At 39.7% G+C, this 25,096-nt stretch overlaps 1 protein-coding gene across 1 annotated transcript; it reads right to left on the bottom strand.

Annotated features, from left to right (window-relative positions):
* Nucleotides 1-210: 210 nt before the first annotated feature.
* Nucleotides 211-23,404, bottom strand: htr1d (5-hydroxytryptamine (serotonin) receptor 1D, G protein-coupled). The gene is made up of 2 exons (XM_051395975.1): nt 22,828-23,404; nt 211-3,278 (listed from the first exon to the last, which is right to left on the bottom strand). Exon 2 carries the CDS (start codon nt 2,376-2,378, stop codon nt 1,221-1,223), a length of 1,158 nt encoding a protein of 385 aa, XP_051251935.1. The 5' UTR covers nt 2,379-3,278; nt 22,828-23,404; the 3' UTR covers nt 211-1,220.
* Nucleotides 23,405-25,096: the final 1,692 nt, after the last annotated feature.

Raw genomic sequence — 25,096 nt, 5'->3', positions numbered from 1 at the left:
ATGGAACTCTTTGATGATAAATAGCAGACACAGTGTGATGGATACCAATCAAACTGGTTTCTTATCAAATCTTTTCTAACTTAAATTATCGGATTCATTTTAGTGTCAACTTTGAGTTCCATCTCTCATAGACAATACTGAATTTTTGCATTTGTGCCCATTGTTGTCAGTAATAAGCCATAAACAGAGGAATACAATTACAGACAGCTGTTTCATGAAGACACTATTAAAGACACGTATAATCTGCCAATGACACTCTGTAACGGCAAAACAAGCATTTACATTTAAATAAACACATTCAATTGCAAAAATTGGTAATTCTCAATTTGCCCTCAGTAGCTGTAACTCTGAACATTTGCCCCTATATCGTCCTTTTTGCTCGAGCATATCGTTTCATAAGATTTTTGAATGGGTTTATTTGTTGCTATGACACTGGGGGTTGCTTAAAATTCAGAGAGAAAATGTTGTTTTCCATTTCAGTCTCTGTAATTACGAGACAAGCTTCACTGGAATAGCATGTATGAATGTCAAACACTCGACAGTCCTCCCTTCTTCAAACACGCATATATTACAGTAAAGTAACTACCTTTACACACACTCATACAGACAGACACACAGACAAACCACTTTAAAATATAATTGCATATATGGCGACAGTTTTACTGAATCTCTAGAGTAAGAACTTTACTGTACCACAGAAGCATTATATGTGAGCAGCAGATACAGTATGACACAGAGATTAAGACAACATATATTTCATGGCTTTTCTTTCCACTGGATTAAATCCAGTCACTCTGAGTTTGCTCGTTCCATACAGTAACTGTAATCCTTTTCTTCTTCTTCTTCTTCTTCTTCTTCTTCTTCTTCTTCTTTGCTTTTGTCCAAGATATTGTGTCCCTGTGACATGAAATAGACTTCACATCCCCTTTCTTTATCTTTTTAAGATGAGTTCTATAGTTTTTGGGGTTAAAAATATCATCTTTTTTTTTTAAGCATGCATGCATAAGTCTATATGAAGGATATGTTGTAGGGATCTAAAGCGCTATGGCACGGAGCTGTTTGAGGTAAAAACAAACAAACATCACAATTAGCATGTGTTTACAAGATGGAACATTTAAGTGTACTATACTGTCATTATGATTATTATGCTGTTTGTCTTTCTCTTTTTTCACTCCCTGTTTTTTCCAACAGATGTCAGTTTTAATCCACTGTGGAGTCTTTCAGGAGCACCGTCTGAATTTCATGAGTTTTTGGAAAGCCTGTTTGAACTCATCGTTGAATGCAGTGTAGATAACAGGATTGATGAGGGAGTTCAGGTATCCCAGCCAGGTGAATATATCAAAAAGCACTGGATCAAACCAGCACTCTTTACATATGGCCATGACAAGCGTGCCGACAAAGAACGGGAGCCAACAGACAATGAATGCACCCAGGATGATGCCCAATGTCTTGGTCGCTTTCCTCTCCCGAGCTGCACACAGACGTTTCCTCTCCAGCACGCTGTCTGCCAGCTTCACTTTCACACTATTCATGAACAGAGGCGATCCTCCCCCTCCTCCTCCTCCACCTCCCGCATTGCCAGAGTGTAGGTGTGCTTCCTGGTTGGAGGCAGAATTAAGGGAACAGAGAGAGGAGCCTGCAGAGGTCTGGATGAGCTGTGCTGTGGTGAAACGTTTTCCCGAGGCCGATGGCGTCTTAAAGATGCGGGAGCGGGCGGCGACATAGATCCGTCCGTAGAGAATGATGAGGAGCACTGTGGGTACGTAGAAGGCGCCGAAGGTGGAGTATAGGGTGTAAGAGATCTGATCTGTATTCACCATGCACTCCGTCAGCTCCTCGTGGGCTTTGGCCTGCCGCCAGAAAAGAGGAGGCATGGAAATCGATATAGAGATCACCCACACCACAGCTACCATGACCCCCGCCCGGCGCATGGTGCGGCGTTTTGAGTACTCCAGTGCGTCTGTAATGGCCCAATAGCGGTCCAGTGCGATCACACACAGGTGCAAGATGGAGGCCGTGCAGAACGTGATATCAGACGACAGCCAGATGTCACAAACAATCTGCCCCAGCGACCAGGTCTTACTGACAGTGTAGACGATGCTAATCGGCATGACTAAAATAGACACCAGCAGGTCTGTGACGGCAAGGGAGCCGATCAGGAAGTTGGCAGGTGTGTGGAGCTTCCTGGTCAGAAAGATGGTGGCGATGACAAAGGCATTTGAAAGCACAGTAGCCAGGGTGACCACAGCTAACAGCGCAGACAGCGAGATCTGGAGGCCGAGTAGCGTGGCCTCACTCCAGGGCGGAGTTGTGGTGGTGTCAGGACTCTCTGTGAAGTTGCTGGTAAAGTAGTCCAGTGAGCTATTATCTATCTCCATCTCGACTCTGCTCCTTTAAAACCCTATTTTCTCCAAGGTTTAGACCAGCCTCATCACTGTTATCTGAAATGGCACATGGATCAGTTCAGGCATGGCACTGACAGAGGCTGTACAGTGGCTTGGCACCGTTGGTTTTGGCTATAGAAAATGAAGGAGCTTCTCTTTGATCCTCTTTATTTTCCTTCATTTTCCATCTCTTGTATTACAATGCAACCTTTAGCAAACATCTAATTCCATCATTTCAGTTCACAACTAATGCTCTTGTAATTGAAGTCGACTAATTTGTCCATCTCGCTTCTATAATATCGATTCGCCTCACTGGTGTAGCTGCAGGAGAGACGAACCCTAATTTGTATTCAGCTCCTGTCAGACAGGCACTTTTCTCTCTTCCCAGTGCTCTTATCTCATCTCCAACCGGCAGCCAGCCGACAACAACACCTTCAGACCAAGCCTTCCTATCTATCAAATGCTTTAATGGTCTCCTCCTTTTCAATAAAGCTAAGCGGGGAGCTGCATGTAGGAAGAAGATGACGACAGATACACAGGTTTGCTTGTTGTCTCTCTTTTATCTATTCTCAAGTCCACGTGAAGCCTTCTAAATTGAGGTTTGTACTGAAACTTGGCTGTGCGTCATGTCTTTGATAATATTGGAAAGCCAGAACATTACAGTAACATGGTTCACATTGAATACGCCAGAAACAGAGGAAAATTCCTAGTCACCCAATCCACTTGTATGTAATTGTTTGATATCCATACAGCTTTTGGCAGTTATATAAGTTCCCAGTGTTAAATGTATTAGCATCTCCTCTTCATTGTCAGGTAAACTCTCAGTTGTTGCGTCCATACAGCTGAGAAGGTTTTGTCAGACTTCAATGAAGTTTCCTCTGTGGCATCTTAATCCTAGGTGAGACAAATGACAAGGAAAAATAGGTAGGAAGATTAGTTATATTCAACTTTACCATCATTCAATCCCTCACATTGTACATGTGCATACTGTACAGAAGTAAACCACACACACTGAGGGAAATACATGCGCAAGAAAAACTCAACCTCGACCTGTATATGAAGCATTATCTTGATACACAGCCATAACACCCACACCTCCAGTTATTGTGTTGATTTATTACATTTATTGTAAGAATGACATTGAAATCTCCAGGTAAAGTAAATATAAAACATTTCACCAAAGTTAGAACCAGTTTGTTTTGCTATTGAATAGCAAACTAATCACAACAACTGGGATTGACAAAGGTATCCAGTGTAAGTACATTTTTAACATAAAAGGAATTAATTGTAATGTACAATTTTTGGGAATCCTGGTTGCCACCATGTAATTGCAACCTGTGTGGTTTGAAACTGCCTGAAGTCATTTTCTGTCTCTTCTGTCACACACACACACACACACACACACACACACACACACTAAGAAAAATTTGAAATTGTTTCACACCTTTGCATCTCTGTCTGACTCTCCTGTAAATATACAAAAGGCCATTAATCAATCTTTTGTCTAAAACACATAAATCTAATAAACAGTAACTTTTTTCTTTCACTGAGAAGGCCCCAGATAGACTTTTGCTCTTGTAACATATAAACTCTACTTTCTTCATGTTACTGTTAATGTTATGGTACTCAGAAACTGGAGCACAGTGGTACAAAGGGAAACTGACCATGTTGCCTCTAGGAAAGAATAAGAGAGAATTATCACAGGATGGAAAGCTGAATTACTTTCAACTACAATGAAAGAGATACGAACTGAAATGTGGAAATGTGGTCTCATGTCCCACTGGGGATGAGGACTTCAAATGACTGTTAATCACCACATTCCCTCCCCCCAGCTTTCCTTCTATATGTTAGGCTCGCTTTAATTTATTATTTAAGAGCAGCATGGATACTGACCGCTTGTAATTCAGAGGAAATAGGAAAAAAAATCAGCTGTAACTCTGTATCAAACACTACTGAGACCTGACAAATGATAACTGCTTTACTAAAATTTATTTTTTCTAAATGTTATGCACATGTGCACTGTAACATCCTCTGTGCATTGCAAAAGCCACAGTCACTGAGGTGTTTATAAGAGACATTTAAAACAGGAGCGGAGTAGGGATTTATTTATTGGAATAAGGTTTGCATGATATGGTTTGTTAATTATTTTTTAGGACTATTTTATATTTCACACATCAACAAGCTATGAAGTGATGTTGGAATATTAAGGAACAAAGCTGCCAAAAAACAAACAACGGTGTCTGCCAAAGTAATTACAAATGTTTGATTTTTCACAGTTAACACATCATTCTGCCGACACATTTCAAGTGTCAAAGCTGATTTCCAAGAGCACGTTTCAAAGTGTTTGCAGATTCTCCCTTAAAGTGTTGACTGGCAGCTGGGCTGTTGAGGGGGATTATTGTGCTCCCACCGTGACAATAAATATGCATATTAAATAGTAGATGAAAACAACCTTGTCTCTTTAGCGCATTCATTTACACACTCTCAGGTGAGCATGAACATTTTTATGAGCCGAACGCTGATTGGTTTGGAGCCTTGTGTGGTCTTTATGTGCATTATTATTATTATTTGCTCTCAGTGGTGATGATTTTGGAGAATCATTAAAGGAAAACCTCCTTTTTGAAAAATAATGCTTGGTTATGTTATGACTGTAATAGTGTATCTCTTTCTGTATACAGCCCATTTTTTTAAGTAGCCTAAGTTAACATGTAGTGCGTCTATGAATTTTGGCCTGATGATGGAACTAGTTTAAAAGTTAAGGGATCACCAAAGTTATAACAATTCATCCTGAGGGGGACGTGAATGTTTGTACTAACTCAACATTTCACTCAGTGCCACAAATGTCAACTTTATGGTGGTGCTAGAGGAATTGTCAGAAGACCACTAACATCATAAAATTATCATCTGGGAATCATGAAACTCTCACTAATAAGCTGTTTATATAGAAGGATACAAATAAAATGCAATAGGCCCAGAGTACTGCAGATAACTAGGTGTCTAAGGGAAAAATTAAACCCTATTTAGCCAAATTAAACTTTCTAATAAGATAGAAAACAAACTGAACATAAGATCAGATGTGTTTTGTCATTTTGTCATTGGTTGTCATTTCATTTAAAGCTTCTTCACATCATACATACGCGTGTGTGTGTGTGTAAGCATATATTTAGCCCCTGCTTTGTCCTGCACCATGACATTCAAATGGTCAAATGGGTAGTCAACTACTGGCTGCCCTCCATCAAAGACCCGTACGTACTGTTTAAGAGCAAAGAAAAGGGCACAGAGTACTCTCCTCATGTACAACTACTTAAAAGCAAAGGAGGTTGTTGTCAAGGGTCAAGACACATTCCTTCTAACCTTGTTTGTTGAAACTGTGGAAGAGCAGTTTTGTTTACAATTGGTTGGTACAAATGTTATGCACATGTGCACTGTAACATCCTCTGTGCATTGCAAAAGCCACAGTCACTGAGGTGTTTATAAGAGACAGTTAAAACAGGAGCGGAATAGGGATTTATTTATTGGAATAAGGTTTGCATGATATGGTTTGTTAATTATTTTTTAGGACTATTTTATTTGTGGAAGAGCAGTTATGTTTACAATTGGTGATTTACATGGTTTATTATTAAGAACCACTGATGATTAGCCTTTTGATTTTAAATATGTGCAATTCATATTTACATTCTGTGTATCTGTCAGTCATTGTAGAATGTTCAAAAAACATGAAACTATAACAAAGAGTAGCTTTTGCTAAAAGTATGTTGCCTGACTTCCCCTGCTCATAAAAAATATATAGTTGTTCTCAATTTAATATATTATATATTTTTTTGTGGAGAGGAGGAAAAAGCTGTGTCACAATCAGTTAGTTCTCGGATGATATCTGCAGTATCATCAAAGTTTTTACGGGGGAAACAGTATCCTGTTAAAAATACTTAAGGGATCTTGAAGATAACAGTGTTTACAAGTACATCCACATATCTCAGTCCAAGATCAAAATAAAAGCTGTATGTTATCCAATCGATCCACAGTGAGAGTGTGAAGGTGTTATGTTAAACTGAGAGCACAATCTATTAATTCAAGAGCACAAATTAGATTTTTTCCCGGGCACTGTATGTTACTTTTATTAAAGTACTGTAAACTAATCACATTAATCCATAGTAAATGACACAGTAAAGGTAAGGTCTGTTTGATTTCTTGAATTTCTCCTACAGGGGATTAATAAAGGTACATCTTATCTAATCTTATCTTTTCTTATTTTGGACTGAAATATAATGCAGCTGAGGAACAGCTTTCATTAGACCCTTCCTGCCTGGTAAATGCCTTCATATTTCAAACTGCACATCCACAGTTTGTAACGCAGACTGTGACTGTGTTATAAATTTGAAGTCTCAAGCCAAAACAGAGAAAACCCTGATGAAATCATTATGACATCAGGGTTACTTTAGAAAGTATTTAAAAGACTTTACACAGTGACCCTTTAAAACACTGCTCTGATTCTATTCATATATTTGTTTTGCACATAGTTTTGAAGAAAAAACATTGTGTTCAGATGTAATAGAGATAACTACTGATGGGTGAAGCTTCACACAGCATGGCTACCTAACAGTTACACTTCACTGCATCAGTGGAGAAGAGATTGATAAGCACAGTGCTCAGCCCTAGTGTTGTACTACTGAGTGCACCACACAGTGAGCTAAGAAGATTGTTGTAGACAGCATCAAATTATTCATTCACTTGTCTCTGCTGCAAGCAGTCATACTGTAATATGTTCCTGGTGCATATCATGTCTCACACATACACACACATGTACAGTAGCATGTTTGATAGATGGCTGAATAGCTTATCTGTTTACACATCAAACAAGTCGAGGACGAGGCTTATCTCCTAAGGATCTGGTTTACAGCACAATGAGGTAATGAGGTTCATAATGAATGAATGAGAGGAAAAGATTTTCAATCAAAAACAGGCCTTGCCTAAATTGGGCTGTATACTGTGTGTGTGTGTGTGTGTGTGTGTGTGTGTGTGTGTGTGTGTGTGTGTGTGTGTGTGTGTGTGTGTGTGAAACATAGTTGCTTCTACATCTGGCTTTGAAATTGAAGGTCTAATACAGTGAGGCATGGCTAACAAAGCAAGATAACAATAAAAATGTACACAAAACAATACAAATTTTCGTCAGACGAAGAGCAGAACTGGAGCACTGAACAATATCGTGACCCTGCCCAGTTGGCCCCATTGCATCACACCCCATTCACTACAAATCCAATTCATTCCTTTCAGGCTTGGGCCAAATCCAAGCAGATGCTGCAGCGTGTGCGCGGCAGCCTGTTTGTTGGTCTGGGTGAAACAGTAATACCCTCTGAACCTGGCAGGCCTGCAAACATTGCATGGCCCCACTGGAGATAGGCTAATTGATTTAGCTCAGAGGAGGTAGAGCCATCGCTACCTCCGCTGTCAGCTAATGTCTGGTGTTTACTCAAGCGTGTACTAAATGGTAGGTGAACAAGGATGTACTGTGTGTGTGTGTGTGTGTGTGTGTGTGTGTGTGTGTGTGTGTGTGTGTGTGTGTGTGTGTGTGTGTGTGTGTGTGTGTGTGTATGTGTGCGTGTGTGTGTGTGTGTGTGTGTGTGTGTGTGTGTGTGTGTGTGTGTGTGTGTAGGGTGGAAGTAGAGAGGTTGGGGATTTATGATAGGGTAAATGGAAGAATGAGACAGGGTATCTGTTGAGTTGCAGCTTAATAAGAAATCATGTTGTGAATCATTCTGTAACCAGTTCAGCTTCGAACAAGAGAATCACTTCCACTGGGGACCTATTTTTGTCCCCTTACCTTTTATTGTTTCAGATCGATTTCCTTGGTTAAGTCTCTCAGAACATTGTCCTGTTACTGTGCTGCCGCCAAAGTCCAGATGAGAGAAGATCTGAGTTGATAAATATGTTGATATGCTCATCTGAGTTGCCACATTCTCAAAGAAAAAAGCATAATGAGCAGCAGCTAGTGGTGAAAGTGCCTAGCCAATTTTTATTGCCCTTAGTTTGAACTCTCCGGCTACATATAGGCAACTCTACCATACTGGTAAATGTTGTTGGGCTATATGCAGACATATCCAGACATAAATGCCTGCCTTTGTTTTATAGTATTATTAATAGTATTACTATTTACAGTTTAATATTCTCCTAAACACCAATTAAATATAAGATAGTAAAGCACACCATGCTTTATAGTAAAGATGCAAATACAACATTATCTATCAGAAAGCATTATTTTAGGGCATTAACAATCTAAACATTTCCATAGCCTTACATTATTGTTATAAAGGTTGTCCAATGAACTGCCTTTTAACTGTTCCATAGCCAAGCATGCACTGCCAAAGTCTTTGGCTCATTTTGCTGATAATTACAGTAATTATGCAGTCCAGGATGCTGTAGTTCGATTGTGCAACAGGAATGCATTTTTACAATATAGTTTGCTTAGCACCATGTGAATACTGAATTATAGATAGCTGGGCAGCATCAAATGTGAAAATGAAACTATAAAATATAGATTAGTAGGAATCTATCAACATGACTTCAGAACTGATGTCTGTCAAAGTACAGCCTAAAGGTTAAAGTGCATACATTCAAAACATCGGGAAGATGGAGTCCATGCTTATGCAATCTGAGTCAACAACAACAATACCAGTATGTTATGCTAGAATAATGGAAAATGATTTAATGAATGGCAGGCATGTATGAATAGCAACATGCTGGCATGTTATGCTGCAATTCAGGAAATAGAGAAATAAAATCTAATTATTTCTCAAGGGTTTATCTTATCGCCGTTGTGTGCAGGTGCCTGTGAGCATGGGTGTTTTTCTCAAGCTGCGTGGGCTGCACGTGTGTACAGGCATGCACGTGCAGTCACACATACATGCACCATCTCCACCACCCTCCAAACATTAACCTCCACACACACACACACACACACACACACACACACACACACACACACACACACACACACACACACACACATGCAAATGCAAGTAAGACAAACACAAAATACCAATTAATCCTCACAGGAATTGACACTGAAGGGGCTTCACAGGTTCGTATTGATTTATGGTGACTGATTCCTGCGCTAGAAAATGAACTGCAGAGAGGGTATGAAGAAGTGATACAGTAACAGTGGTCTGCCCAAACCTCTGGGTACAAACCTCAGGGCTCATTATAGAGGCTGGGAAGGATAATCTCAGCTCTTCCGTAAGCCGATAAAAAGGGAACAGATTGTTGAAAACGGGACAATTTAGCCTCTTGGCACGGTTTTTCTGTTAATGAAAGTCCCCCGATTTATTTTGTTTCAAATGCAGCTCTCAACCTCTTTTCCTGTATGCTCTTCTGCCTAAAATATACTTTATCAACACATCAAAGCCACCAATTCAAAGACAAACTTCCAACCAATGAACACCCTTTTTACCACCTGGGCACCCTGGTGGGTGTTATGCAGCCGTATCCACAACAAACTGCAATGCACTGTGTTTTCTAACACCTTTCTATCAGAACCAGCATGAACTTTTTCAGCAATTTGAGTTACAGTAGCTCGTCTGTTGGATTGGGCCATACGGGCCAGCCTTCGCTCCCCACGTGTATTAATGAGCCTTGACTGTCGTCATTTCACTGCTTTTTCTGACCACTGCAGACCCTGGAACACCCGACAAAAGAGCTGCAGTTTTGGAGAGGCTCTGACCCAGTCGTCTAGCCATCACAATGTGGCCCTTGTCAAAGTCACTCAAATCCTCACACTGCACATTTTTCCTGCTTCAAACACATCAACTTAAGGACAAAATGTTCACTTGCTGCCTAATATATCCCACCCACTGACAGGTGCCATGAAAACCAGATAATCATGCCCCATAGAAAGTGGTCCAGTCCAAATCTAGGACACCTGAGAGGCCCTTCATTGAGAGTGGGCCTGGGATGAGCTGATGCAGAGATTATCTGTCACAGCCGGCTGTGTGCAAATGTGTGTGGAGGAGACGGAGAGAAAACAGGCAGGACAAATGGGGATCTGGTTTAAATCCGGGGTGATGATAAAAGAGCTTGCGATTAGCACATTGTTGGTGCTAACTGTGTATTAAAAAAACAGAAGATAAATTTTAGGTTGTCCATCCTCAAGTTTGTGATCTTGTGCAGGATCACAGGAGTTAACACAGAATCAACCAGTGTGTACATTACTTGTGAGAGCCTGTACTTTTTCCAATCCTCGCAATATTTTTCCAAAATATAGAAAATTGCTCCACTATAATAAAATTGCTGCTATTTTCCATATAAAATTATCTAATTTCTACCCACTGTTGTGGACCTCACCTCACCTTTAACAAACTTTTTTTCCCTCCGATGTAGTCTTCACAGACAGTGCTCTCTTGGCAAGCCCCATCACAGTGAACCAGTATTGAACTCTCTAACCTTATACCCAAGCTTATACCAGTAACTAACATTATATTTAACTCGGGGTGGAACACAACTGCTTAACTAGATACAGTATCTGTACAGTCTACCTCACATTTACAAAGTGAAACTATGCACAAACACTCACAAAATTGTTTCAGGCTACAATTTTATGCAAGAAATGCGAGTCAAAGTGCGTTTACACAACTGAGGCAATTATCCGTTAAAAAAAATGTTGACATCAGGAGCGTTTGCCACAAATACACCACTTCAAATGAATCACTTGACGCTGTTCACTGCAATCATCAACATGTTTGTCATAATTAAAAACATCATATTTAAGCCACCACTTTGGGAATTCCACTGAGAAGGAGACATACAGCTGCTGCTCTCCTGCCAGCAAAGCATTTTTGTATGAACACACTGTGAAGATTGGTGAGAACAAGCAGTGCTGTAGGCACATCAGTGATGTAGAGTGACCGAGACAGAATAACTCTGTGTGATCTATTGTGTCTGGTGAGTCCTCATGATGTAAAGCCCATCTCTTGCAGTATACTCAAAATGATTTCCAATATATAAACTTGGAGCCTGCACTGACTGGAGTTATAACCATCATATTTACAGTTATCAAGAACATTTGTGCACTTGGCACGAATCATAAGCTGCACAAGATCTTATTGACCAACACTGAACATTTGAAAGTACGTAGCCTCACTTGAATCATATAGCTCTCCTACCACCTTCAGATAGGGATTTAATCAACCCAAAGAGCAGGGCCTGATACATGCTACTAGCCACATTCAGGTAAAGATTAATTATAATTCTTTGGATTTCAGTAATTTGAGATCAGTTGTATAGCAGCTACCCAGAAATGAAACAGAAGAAGACATTGATGGTACGTTATGTATGATTTCCGTGAATACATTTTTTAACTGATTAATGAAGGATAATCATATATGTATTTGCTAAACAGGTACATATACTTGAATACAATGTAAAGATGGATTCTTTATAGTATAGCTATAGAGAGTATAACTAAATACTAAATGTGGTGCTTTTGTTTTCTCCTGGCATTTTTAAATGCGAAGCCTCTATGAGCTGTGGGTGAAACTCGCTCTTACTGACAGGATCATAATTAGAGCTATTTAAAACCTATTTTGGGGTCACAGTGACCTTTGACCTCTGAGTCACCAAGTCTGTGTCCAACCAACTGTGAAATATTGTCACAATCGCCCCTTCGGTTACTGAGTTAAGGTGTTGAATAATGGCCAAAAAGGTGTTTTTACAGGACATAATGATGGTCACAATGGCATTGACCTTTGACCTTTTTTGTAAAAAATGTCATCACTTCATTCCTGTATCACATTAAACATATGTGTGAAATTTTGTCAGAATTAGTGCATCAATTCTTGAGTTATGACCAATATCATTTGTCAAGGTCATTTTGAGTTTACAGTGGTGGTCAAAAGGTCAAATGTGTCTCATCATATCTAATACTCCATTTTTTAAAGTAGATTAGCAATTACCAATTACAAGCTCTACTGAATGTGTATTCAACCTACATCTAATGCGGAAAATTAGACTGTTGTCGTCCCTGTTTAGACTCAAGTGTAAAATTGTAGTTTCATGACTGCTGAGCCACAGAATCATAAAATAAGCCTGCCCACTCATACAATATATGTGTGTCCCTCTGTCTCCCTCTCTGTCTGTTTCTGTTTCTTAGTCCTATTGTAGGCATCATTTACAATAATAAAATAATACTACAGTGGCGAGATGCAAGTTTTGTCAAAAGCTTATTAAAAGCAACAAAGAAAGGACAAGCTCTGGATGCCATGACGGTCATTTGACCACCAATATCACCACATAAGTGAAGACACTCAGCAGCTGGAATTCATATTAATGGACAATGACAGACTGGAGGGCTTTTATCTTTATCTCCAATGTTTGAGTGTGTGTATGAGTCATAAAAGTGAAGGAGCAGTGATACAACAGAGGTTGTGAAACAATGATCCATCCAGGAGGCAACCGCAGATGTTTGTTTTGAGAGTGCTGAAGAGGACAACATGAAAGCCTATTAGAGGTGTAGTCTTCCCAGACTGACAGAAAGTAATGATACAAAATGTGTTGAGGAATAATAAAGATGGCACACGGCTAAAAATAACGGACAAACTGCGTCGCATAGAAAATAAAGACAAATGAGATGAAGGAGTAAAAGTAAATATATCAGGAAGACCAGGAATAAGCAGCAAAGTTGAATAAGCCAATTCAGATGTTGTACATTCAGATTGCTGATATACTCTTTAATTAAAAAGAAAATCAGACATAAAGAGAGTCTTTCTCTGAGTTTGTTGAGATGTTTGTACATTAAACAGGTGATTCAGTTCTCTGATCACAGGAGCCAAAATAAGCTGTTTCACCCCATCAAGTACAGTGCACACAGCACACTATAGATGGCAGCTTCATTATATTTCGAGACATAGAAACCATCCAATACTCCTGCACTGGAAAAGTTTTTTTGTCTTGTCTCAAGCATAAGCACACACACATCTAGATCTCTAGATCAACCTCTGTGAGAGTGGATCTAGAAATATTCATGGGTGGAAATATATGCTGATTCAATCGCAAGCATCACACACAACCACTTATCATTGTAGTGGCACATTAGTAAAGCATTAGAATTATTAAACATTCATTTTTTAACACTTCCATATATTTTAAAAACAATTGTACAGACAATCTTTGTACAGTCTTTAAAAAAATACAAATATGTAATGCTAATTCAGGTCAGGTCAGACTTGGTAATAGAGAGGCAGGCTTTTCCAGGAGAAATGAGTGTCGTCAACATGGCAGTGAAATGAAACATTAAGGATTCATATGGCCGAGGGTTAGCATGTACACTGAAATTGGAGCAGGAATTTAGCCCTCTAGCACTGTGCGTGTTGTGAGGAGGATGAGCTTCAGCGGTGAGAGATTGTTCTGTAGCAGCACAGCAGCAGATGATCCAGCGTAGAGTGATTTCAGCAGAGACACTCACGTGTGGGTTGATATGATCTTGTGCAGCTTGTGCACAATCTTATCAACCCACTGTATGGTTTGTGCCAAGTACACAAATGTCTGTGTTTTTGTGCACCGTAAATATGATGGTTTAACTCCAGGCATTAGGTTAAAATTGGAGTTAAAGTCAAAGAATTAACAAACAACAATTTTTGACATCAGAAGGTGGTTAGTTACTTTAAAAGCTGCCTTCTGTGTGCTATAAAGCCCAAAAACTTGCATTGCTTAGAAATGTTAGCAATATCAGCTGGATAAGAAGTACTCAAATTAAGATTTTTAATGTCACCCTCAAGGATTTATTCATGTTTTTTCTTTAATGGGTTTAAAGTAATCAGGACAGGTGGCCATAGAGATATATGATGGACTAAACAAACTATTGTTTATTGTCTGTTCTTTATTCACTGCAACTACACTGAAATGACATTGATTGTCTATTGCTTTATTTTCTTCTTCGAATGTTTTTATCATGTGTTTCTATGCTTTATTTAAAGCTCTTTGAAAGGCTTTTGTGTTTGACACATGCAAATTTGACACAAAAATTCAAAACAATTTAAAACGTTATTTTTCTGGGAAAAAGAGTTTATGGCTTTGATGATTTAATTAAAAAAGTGCCTTTAGTGTTAAAAAGTGTTACTTCTGTTGTATATTTAACCAGTTTGGAATATATCTGCAAATAGACTTAAAGGCTCGTTGGTAATTTGGAGATGCTGTTTTGATTTTATTGTCAATTAAGCAGGATGGATCCATATAGAACTGCAGAACCCCAGAGAAATCATATTGAAGCCCATTTGTAAGTAAAAAGAACAGGAACTCTGACATCTTGACTGTCTGAGGAGAAGCGTTGAACAAAACTAGTGGTTTCTGACAGGAAGAATCTGTCAATTAACACAATGAACTCGTCTGACAAGTGACGGAGGGGCGCTATCAATTTATGTTCAGACTATTGTCTGAAATCTAACTCTAGATGCTGGAGACTTTGAAACATCTGTGTTATATGCTAATGTGTTAAACAAAGGAGATATGACTGTAGTCCTGAATTTTAAAATCCTCTGGTTAAAACCAACTCAAAACTGTATCAAATGCATCCTTTACTTTCCACCTTTCAACTTTAACTAAGTCTTAAACACAGGTTTCTAAAGACACATTTACACCATAATTCAGGGGCAACCCATCTATTAAGCAAACTTTCAACCTCACATATACACAAGTACACATGTTCTCCATCCTCGTTACAGCTTATCTTATGTTCCAAAGCTCAAACAGTGCACCTGTTACACAACTCTTTATATAGTGGACCATGATCAACGTAAGAGGTCGTCGTGTGACAGATATTATATACTGTCATGTTTTTCTACGAACTGAAAGGTGCCAAAAAATGAAATAAAATCATAAAATCTAAATAAAACTGTGATGATGATGATGATGATGATACGATGAACAAAACATTATTTGTCTTTCAACTCATTTAGATTAAGGCCTTATGATTTCTCATATGACAGGTCAATGCCTTACATTCTCTTAAAGTCTCTCACTAGTATATGCCACCTTAATGTATCTTTTAGTATGTCTGGTTCTTGAATGAGGCCCTTTGCTCCATATGTGAATGCACTGTACTGTACCCACTAAATGCTGCATATATCATGCTATTTCTATATTTAATAGTAAAATATGAATGCGCATTACCCCACAAATAAAGCACTTTTCATTATTATCTGTGTCAGCCAAAAACACATTTGTAGAATAACAAAAGTGTTACTAGGGATGGAACTGCAATGTGTTGAATAACAAGAATAATAATGCTCTATAGTACATACTCTCTTTAGATGAATATAATTTAAAAGTGGCTATAATAAGTTAATATTTTAACTTTTTTCATGGCTCAAGTAGAAACAGTAAAAATGTGCAAATCCAGGTGAGTGCTACGGACTAAAAGCCCTGTATTTTGATGTACTGCATGTATTTTCCACTTCAACACTTCTCCCTAAAGGCTTTCAGTCAACAAATTACAGACTCTCAGCTACCTATCTTAACTGGCTTCAAGTAATGGAAACAGACATCTTTCAACAAGTATCCAATCTTGAAACATTGACCACTAATGGCCTGAGTGGCAGAACTGCTGCTGTGAATATAGGCTTTTATGGATTCTGACCCCTACAGTCATTTTCATGGTAAGTGACAAATCCTCATGATCTATAATTATGACTTTTATCTGTAGGGCTCAATCTTAGGATTCAGTTCTAATTATATGGTTAGCCTGACTGTAGGTCAGTCAGAGATGTAGGGATACATCAGTGAAAAAAACAAGATAATGTGAGAAAAAGGAATAGAAAGAGAGTGGGCAAATAAAAGAGAAACAAGACCAAAAAAGGGCAAAATTGAGGAAATCAAGACAGAAACACAAAGATCTCTGAGGTTAAAACCATCCAGAATAAAAACAAAGCATGATTAACATACTGTCCTAAGACAATACAACGTAGTGGATTGACCCCTCTGCTGACACAATGGGGTAGAAAATTATGATGAAGAGAGAGAGAGAGAGAGAGAGAGAGAGAGAGAGAGAGAGAGAGAGAGAGAGACTAGAGGGATGTTATTTTGTGAGCGGAAAACTGCTTTCTCAATCCCTTGTGAATAATCCTGCCTGTAAATCCGATGGGATTATCACTGATACAGTCTCAATTTTCTGGATTGCTTTAATTCTAGTGTAAAGAGAAAACTCAGTAGCATAAACAGTGACAAGCGGATTTGATGAAAGAAGTTAAACATAACATGAAATGGAGACCGGTTGGTTGAACTAGGCAATATGTGCTTTTGAGTGCACATTCACATACAATTGCAAATGTATGAATATACTGAAACTCGTGCTTGTGAAACTCAGATCAATTAAAATAAACAAAAAGGCTAACATTGGACCTTTGGGGCTGACGTATACATGTTAGGTCTGATCACAGCCACTGATACGTCCAAACATGAGCTCTATGCAGAGGTAAAATGTGTATTCATCTGGTGATTATCAAGCTAAATTCAGCCTGGTGTTCAGAAAAGCTGGGAGTTTAGGACTGTTGGTCGGACAAAACAAGCTGTTTAAAAATGTCAGTTTAGGCTTTGGGAAATTGTGATCTGAGTATTTCACAATTTTCTGATAGATAATCTGAACAAATCGATAATGCAAATAATTGTTAGTTGCAGATATTTTCCTCTGTGCTTCATAAGCCTAATATATCTCATAAAGATTTAAAGGTCTTCCTCTGTTGCTTTTTATTGCAGGCGTGGCACCTCCTCTACTCTGGATGTTGTGACTGACATTTCTGGGTTTCAGGGTTGGAGCTACAGTAGAGAAATCGCTCTGCAGCTTCTGTGTCTTCTCTTGGCTAACTCTCTATACCAGCCAATATCTGATGATCAGCGGAGCACACATTAACTGTCTTACATTTTGGTGGTACTTGGCTTTTCCTTCCTACATTTCCAGCCTCCTCTTCGTTGTTTTCATGTAACTGTGAATCGTATAGTTAACTGTCCTACATGTCTGTTACGTGGCCTATTTAACACCTGGCGTTGGTACTATCCGTCCACATATTTCCAGTCCGATCAACATCCTGATATTATGGCTGGTAAGGTTGAGACCATTTCTCACAGTTTAAAGTTGTCCACATAAAAGGTGGAGGCTGGTGGTAGGTCCACTCAAGCTTGTATTCACTGATTGTCCTGCATTATGTTAGCCAGTCTGTAGTCTGACTTTAGTAACTCCATACCGCTATATGTACATTTGTTTTGATCATGTTAGGCCTTGGTGCTGCTGTTTTTATGACTCATTGGATATCTGATACTGTGATGGCAACTGGTTCCTGTTCTGGATGCCACTGATGATTGGTGTTGTGTGATGATTATTTCTTCCACTTGCTCTTCCTGTGCTGTTCAGTTTCAGCCTTTGATGCCACCGCTTCCTAACCCTTTTGTATTGTTTACTTTATCTTGACTTTGAGAACACTGTCTACAGTTTGCCTTGTATATTCCTTCTGCTGTGGCATATTAAAGGACAATTCCGGTGCAAAATGAACCTGGGGTTAATAACACATGTGTATCGAGTTTGTCCGTTCTCTGGGATATGTTTTCAGTCCAATCGAACGTTTGAGCACAAACTGCTAATTACCATATAATGCTAGTCAATGGGGCATAGGGTAAAGTGAAAAAAAAGCTATTTCTATAACACTAACAAGGCTCAAGATAGCACCACACTTACACGGTAGCATAATGAGGGTCCCTACATGTAAACTGAAGCATTGAGAACTTTGTAAGTGTACAGACAGTTTATTAAAAAGATAGTTTAGAACAACAGTAGCGTTCACGTATACAGGCGGGTGCCATCTTGGGAAAACAGTCGCGACCAGTCGAACTCTCTGAGATGTGAAGTGAACGCACCATCTCGTGTGAAACGTTGTTGCCGGAAGAAAGCACTGAGCACGTAAGAGAAGCACTGAATGCAACAGAGACTAGTGCTTTCACAGGATACACACTAAAGAGATGGCGGATTATTCAACCGAATTTGAAGACATCGACAACGAACCCTTTCAGTTTGATGGACGTCCTTATCTTTTCAAGCCGGAATATACAGACGAAGAGCTGCGGGAGCTCCGTGAAAGGGCTACGAGAGAGAGAGCTACCAGTAGTCAATGCCGCAACACAGCCTCGTACTTCGGGAAACTGGTGGTGTACCTGCGGGCATTGTGAAGCTATGGCCACCGAAGAGGAGTGCCTGTGTTGCACGGAGTGGGACCTGTTGCGTTGCGACACCCAAGACACGCAGTGTTTTGTACAGTCTGAAGATTTCCCCTCTCTGATAAACAGGGCTGTACTCAAAACTTTTTTCCATGTCCCGAAAATAAATTGGAGGCGGCGACCCATACCGCAGGGACCAGATGGACAGTTATCCACTAAGTACACTAGACAAGTTATGTTTTACATCGCTGCGATTATTTCGGCTATATTGAGCAAATTACATTTGATTTTAGTTCACATCGCCAGAAAAAAGTTTCAAGTACAGCCCTGTTTATCAGAGAGGGGAAATCTTTAACATATTGGTTCGGTTATAATAGTCGTAGGAGTTGTAAGTAATGTTGCACTTTACCTGCTGTCACACTGCCTGACAGCTTCTCACCGAGTTTTGGAAATCTAGTTTGCCTGACAGAAGTTAGCTCTCTCTCATGTCAGCAGTTGGGCCAATTAATGATTTCAGTGTCAGTGTTCATCTCATCTCCCTCATTGCACTTCCAGTATATCCTGGTCATTATTATAATATTTACATTCCCACCACATGATTATAGCTTTCTGTGATATTTCAAAGAGTAGCGACAAAAATGTGCAGTCAGGTAGGGTGTTATTGGCTGAATGAGAAAGTCTTCACAGACGCTGCCCTGCCATATGCTCAGCTGTGATGCTGCTACTAAGCCAACTCTCGTGCTGCGCAGTGCTTTAAACAGTAGAGTCTGTCTGCAGGACAAACAATGTAATGACGCTGTGTTAAATTAACTCAAGTGCTTTAGTGTGTTTGCTATGTTATGTCTTGTCCAGAAAAAGTGATATTTTGGGTGTACAGGGCTTTCTCGGAGTAACGACATATTCTGAAATTGTGGAATGAAGATGTAACTCAACTGTATACATCTGCTTCTTGTTCTCTCAGTTTCAGCTCAGTCTTGCACACTGTATTTTCTGTCATGCATTGCCAGACCTACATTACAGTGTTTGCTGTATGGTCCCTGTTGTGAATAACAATGCTGTGAGGAATGGAAGCTACTGTATGTGTCTATATTGGGAACCTCTATACTGGCTTCTATACAATTTCAGTCTCACGTTTAAGATGTTTATTGTATCAGTACAACATAATAAGAGTTTGGCGTCTAGGCTCCGACCTCATCTCTCCCCGCAGATATGTTTACATAGAGATACTGGGGAGTGATGAGCAATAACTTAAAGCTGGAGCCTGCAGGTGAATGCTGAGGTGGTGGTGGGCTTAAAGAACAGGCAGCAATACCAATGTAGGGCAGCAGTGGTGTTGAGAGAGCAGAGGGAGAGATGGGAAATTTCGCAGCTTAAATACACCTCCAAATTGGGAAGGTGTGTTTGGTTTATGGTCATGGAGAGTAAGGCATGTCAGATGTGTGTATAGCTGTGCAGCTCAAGTTGAGCTCAATTAGTAGACAGAGCTGCCGAGTCTGAAATGAAGCCAACGTGGAAGTGTCTTAAGCATTCTTTGTAATGGCCACCAGGGGGTAGCTCCATGGGCTGCAAAAAAAAGTCTCATAGTATTGAGTCTCATGGAGAAATGACCCTACTCCTCCCGTGATTTATTATTAATTATATATCATTTATTTGGAACTAAGCGCACCCAATGAGCTCAGCTAAACGTCACCGCTGCTGGCTCCAAAAAAGGACATGATAATTGCTATAATGCCGAACTAGAGGCTTCCAAACGATAGTCCACAAACCAATGGGTGACGTTATGATAGGTTCACACTTCACAATGACTAATAAATCTTGATTTTGCACGTTAGCTTAGCTCTGCCCTCCATAGTTACTGTTGCTAAGCCTGTGAAGCATTCCTTCCCCACTGCACTAATGGTGGCAAATATACAGCCCCAAATTATTTGTAGTTTTGGTAGGACTTCCCCCTAATAGTCGAGTACACTGTCAACCTCAACTTTTCATTAGTCAGTTGGTTACCCTTGTATGCTCAACCTGTAAGAAAAATCATTCTAAACTCTTTACATACTTTTCTATATAAGACTGTACTGGAAAGGGGTTCAGCAAACTGTCATTTACAACATAACTCAATGTCAGTATGTGTTTGTGGGTGTAGGCTACGTGTGTGTTCAGGTCAATGATGCGTGATTCAGAATTAATTTCTTTTTTTTATATTTCCCTAATCTTATATACGCCTGACTCTCAGCATTACTCCACTTGTCCCTGACGGATCACAATGATTTCCTAGCAGGTAGGGGGGGTTAGGGTTTGGGTGGATTTCAGTTTGATTTTCTATAGGTGAAAAAACAGTATGACTCCAGGAAAGTGAGCGAGTGTGAAGGTGATTTTTTATTTTGCCTTTATTTTTACCCCCATACTGTAAGTAAAAATATATTGTCAGAGAGAACTGTTCTTCTTTCACATGTTGTGCACTCTTTAAACCATCAGGCAATTGCTTCTTCCTACATCAATTATTAAACCAGAATTTCATACTTTGCCTTATGAGCTACAAATGAGTCCTCTTTGTGATATACTCTCTCGTGCCACAGATGAGGGCAGAAAACTTCTCCATCATGTGTAAGAAAATTACATATTCAACAGTATCGTAATCCAAGATTCATTGTTTCCATTTTTAAAAATTCAGTGTCATTATTAAGTAGGAGAATGAGATGGCACGATAAAGGATTATGTCATTTAACGAGTTGTCGATTCAATTTTCTGTGTGTGTAGCTGATCTGTGAGTGTGAGAGCAGGGGGGAGTAAAGGGTGTCAGCATGAGAGCGAGAGAGGAAACTCCACATGTGAGTCTCCCAACGAAATGGAGGGACATTGTGTGCTGAAAAATACTTTTCATCACTGCACCGTGATAGTGATTCTCTTTCATTTTGCTGAGTATCCCTCATATAGGTCTGCTACTTGCAACAAAAATGCAACACTCTCTCTGCTAAGAGAGCTTGAGGTGGGTCTCTGAAAAGCTTGAAAGCACAGAGGACAGGTCTGTTTTTTACAGCTTGAAATGCACTTAATGCTGGGGCTGCTCACCTCTACCACCTCCTCACCAGCAGCTACAAAAGAAGCATCTTCTCATGTTATTCAAATATTTTCATTTCTTCTTCAAAGATGAACAGATTTTTGTATTTCTTATCCACAAGCAGACAATTAGAAGAATGACATTAAGAGAGCCTCATTCATCCTGATGCCAATTAACCACAACATACATGTTTTCCACACACAATAAAAGCCTTCTGGGTTGACCTTTAACCAACATTCCCAGGTAGCTCCACTCTCCTGCACTACATTTCTTTAATGAATTCAGATGCATGTGCCACAACTGCGCTGGGTTGGAGGTAAACACCTTCAACCAGTGGGTTCTCTCTGACACTGCTGGCATACATTAGCATATTAGTCTACCATACATGTCATCTTACATAAGAATTTAAGCCTTGCCATCAGCCTAACTTGTGTGTTATCTTAAGGTCCAAACAGCTACAAATCAGAAATAAAGTCCTTGTTACCATCATATTACAGTTATTTTCATATAAATTGCCCTGCAGGTTAATTTATGTTTGGGTTACAGTAATAATAGCTAACGGTCTGTAAAGTTTTACAAAGCTGCAATCAATGACCTTGAAGAATGAAATATGTGCACTTCTTTTTCTTTTTTTTTTTTCATAATGCCCTTCCTTTGAAGTCAGCATCCTCCAGCTGTTTACTCAGCCTGAAAATCCGTTTTGGCACACTGAGGCTTCATGCAGGTTTTATCCATGTTTTTCCCCATCCCTTGCACTTCGTAACAGCCTTCAACCCATGTAAACCTCTTGCTACTTCCCCATAGGGACTCAAATATTGTGTCTGTGGTGCTCAACAGCATATAGTGACCTTATCATATACTTTGTGCCTTTTCATTTCCTATGGTTTCACTAAAATAGTCCTATCGAGACTTACACGGTGCCAGTGGGAATCACAACTGACTTTATCATGCTCCGTTGCATCTCTGGTGTATGGGATTATTTCAGGTTTCTGTGCGGAGCTGTTTGATCTTTATAGCTGTGGTATTTGCGTTAGTTCAGTTCTTTCTGCAAGTACACCGACTATACTTCAATGCTGACTCCGTATCGACTTGGAATTAAAACTAATATCATCTGCTCTGCGCCCTCAGATCCGTGCGTAATGGTAACAAACACGGACTCGAGGAATGGTTGTTTAAAACAAGTACAATTACAATACAAATAAGACTTACCATGTCTTTTTCCTTCATATTGACGATTTTCTCTCCTCTTTCTCTTTAACAAAAGCGGTGCACAAAGGCAATCAGGGAATCCCGGCAGCGGCGTCCTTCATTTACGCACGTCCAGTACGGACAAATGAAAGACGGACGGGTTACGTTGAGGGAACCAGCCACAGTTTCTGTAGGTGTTGCTGTTAATTGCGATTGGTTCTTCGAACAGGTAGAGCGCATTTGTCTCTGTTAAGCATTTAAAACCGGTCATTTCAGTTGTCCCGCAAACTTGAGCGACTCGAATTTATGGAATCCCGCTCACTAAACGACTTGACAACAGTTACTTCAAAAATTTCTTTTTCCAGAGTTCAGCGGGCAGAATGTGTGAAAAGTGTAAAAAAAAAAGAAAAAAAAGAAAGGAAAAACAAGTGTGAAGCTCCATCTGATGCATCAAGGCTCTCATTGTCTCCATCAACAATTAAACCCCCGGACGGAGACACTGGGGCTTCTCAGTGCTGATGCGATCCACTCTGCGCCGGGAGAGATCACAGAGACGTCAACAAGTTGCATTCAAATCTGCGTTTCTCGGAGGTCTTGATGGGACTGGCTGCCACGGATGAGCCTCCTCTGTGCGCCCCTCCACACACACACACACAAACACAAACACACACACACACACACACACACACACACACACTGACAGAGTATTTAATCGACTGCAACCGCAGGCGTGTGTTTCCAAGTAATTCGGTGGATTTCTTTTGACAGTCCGCCCCACTACTGTTACAGTAAATAGAGCAGAAGTTCTCAAAATCGGGTGCAGAGAACTCCCAGAGGCCCCAGACAGTTTAAGATGGTCCCACAGAAAAAAAAAGATTAGAAGTGTCTAATCTGGTTAAGTGGCTCGCCAGTATAAGTAGCCTAATGATAATTTGAAAGAAATATGTGGAAAACTCAATTTGAGTTCTGAAGTTACTGATCTGATTAAATCCATCTGAGATGAGATAATCCCAGGTCTTTTATTTTAATTTCAGAGTCCTGACGTTAAAGGGACACTGCACCCAAACCAGCTGGTCTTTTTAACATGTTCTAAATCCCAACTCCTCAAATAAGTCAGTGGCCCTACTCCAGAATGTGTCTCTCTAGGTAGGCTACCCCTCTAGTTTCATTTCTGGATGTGCAGGGTGGTCAAGTTAGCAATAATAAATGTGCAGTGTCTAGTTAGATTTTCCAATTGACGAGAAATGGTGCCACTTTGGTTACATTATGTACCTGAAATAACTTGTGTTTTGCGACTTCTCCTATATATGTAACTTAAAGGTCCAGTTTGTAACATTTAGGATGGTCTATTCACAGAAATGTAACATAGTAACACATAGTGTGTCTTCATTAGTGTATTAACATCTGAAAATAACATTTGTTGTGTTTGTGTTACCTTAGAATGAGCATTTTATTATCTACAGACAGTTGTGAGTCTGATATGTTCAACTGCTGTGTTTCTGAATGGACAAACCAAACAATGGCTCTAATTTCGCAGCTCCGCTTCGCAATTCATGCTTGAAAGAGAGGGTGAAGCGAGAGAGTTGCAATATGCCACTGAATCGTACACAGTTGTTCTTTGAAATAAGTCAATGTTTACCTTTTGTTTCACACAGGAAACAAACCGCAGTCTCCTGGGTGAAAGTCCTGTCTTTGTTCGGCATACAGAGTAAGATAAAGTTGTCCGAGACACAACTATAGCGTTAGTGGTAACTTAGAAATGCCGACTCTGCTCAGGTTGTAGTTTTAAAATGATGTCACAGATTCAAGCAGAATAATGTAGAAAACTGCAACTATCAGCTGATATGTCTTCCTCCTCTTGAAGTGGGGGCTATTAAGTTATTAGGCTGCAGAAACGTGGTTGTTGACAACTATTTGTCAGTTTGCAATAAACTCCACTTATTTCCAAAAGTTAAGGGAACTACCTGCAGAGACAAATCTTGGAAATGCCATGGATTATAAACTCAGCCATTCTTATATTGACTGTACCACACTGCAGAGATATTTACTGGGATTCTGCAGGGGTGGCAATAATGAGCAGTCACAAAGAATAAGCAGCTGCCATAAGAAAACTTTTTGACCCAAGGGAAGCTTCAGTTTGGATGATGGAGGAGAAACTAAGTAAATGTGCAGATATTCAACTTGAAAACATGGCTGATATTGAGGGTTAGGCACATTAAGACACTAGTTGAACCTGAGGGAAAATGACAAAAGTCCCCTAAGTAACATCAGTGCCTTAGGGTTTGTGCAC

This window comes from Dicentrarchus labrax, unplaced genomic scaffold (genome assembly GCF_905237075.1).
Source record: "Dicentrarchus labrax unplaced genomic scaffold, dlabrax2021, whole genome shotgun sequence".
NCBI classification, from domain to species: Eukaryota; Metazoa; Chordata; class Actinopteri; family Moronidae; genus Dicentrarchus; species Dicentrarchus labrax.
The sequence above is the reverse complement of the archived record's forward strand: the minus strand, read 5'-3'. Positions and strand labels throughout refer to the sequence as shown.

Coding starts and splice junctions, on each gene's coding strand:
- htr1d (XM_051395975.1), bottom strand. CDS start 2,378: ATGGAGATAGATAATAGCTCACTGGACTACTTTACCAGCAACTTCACA.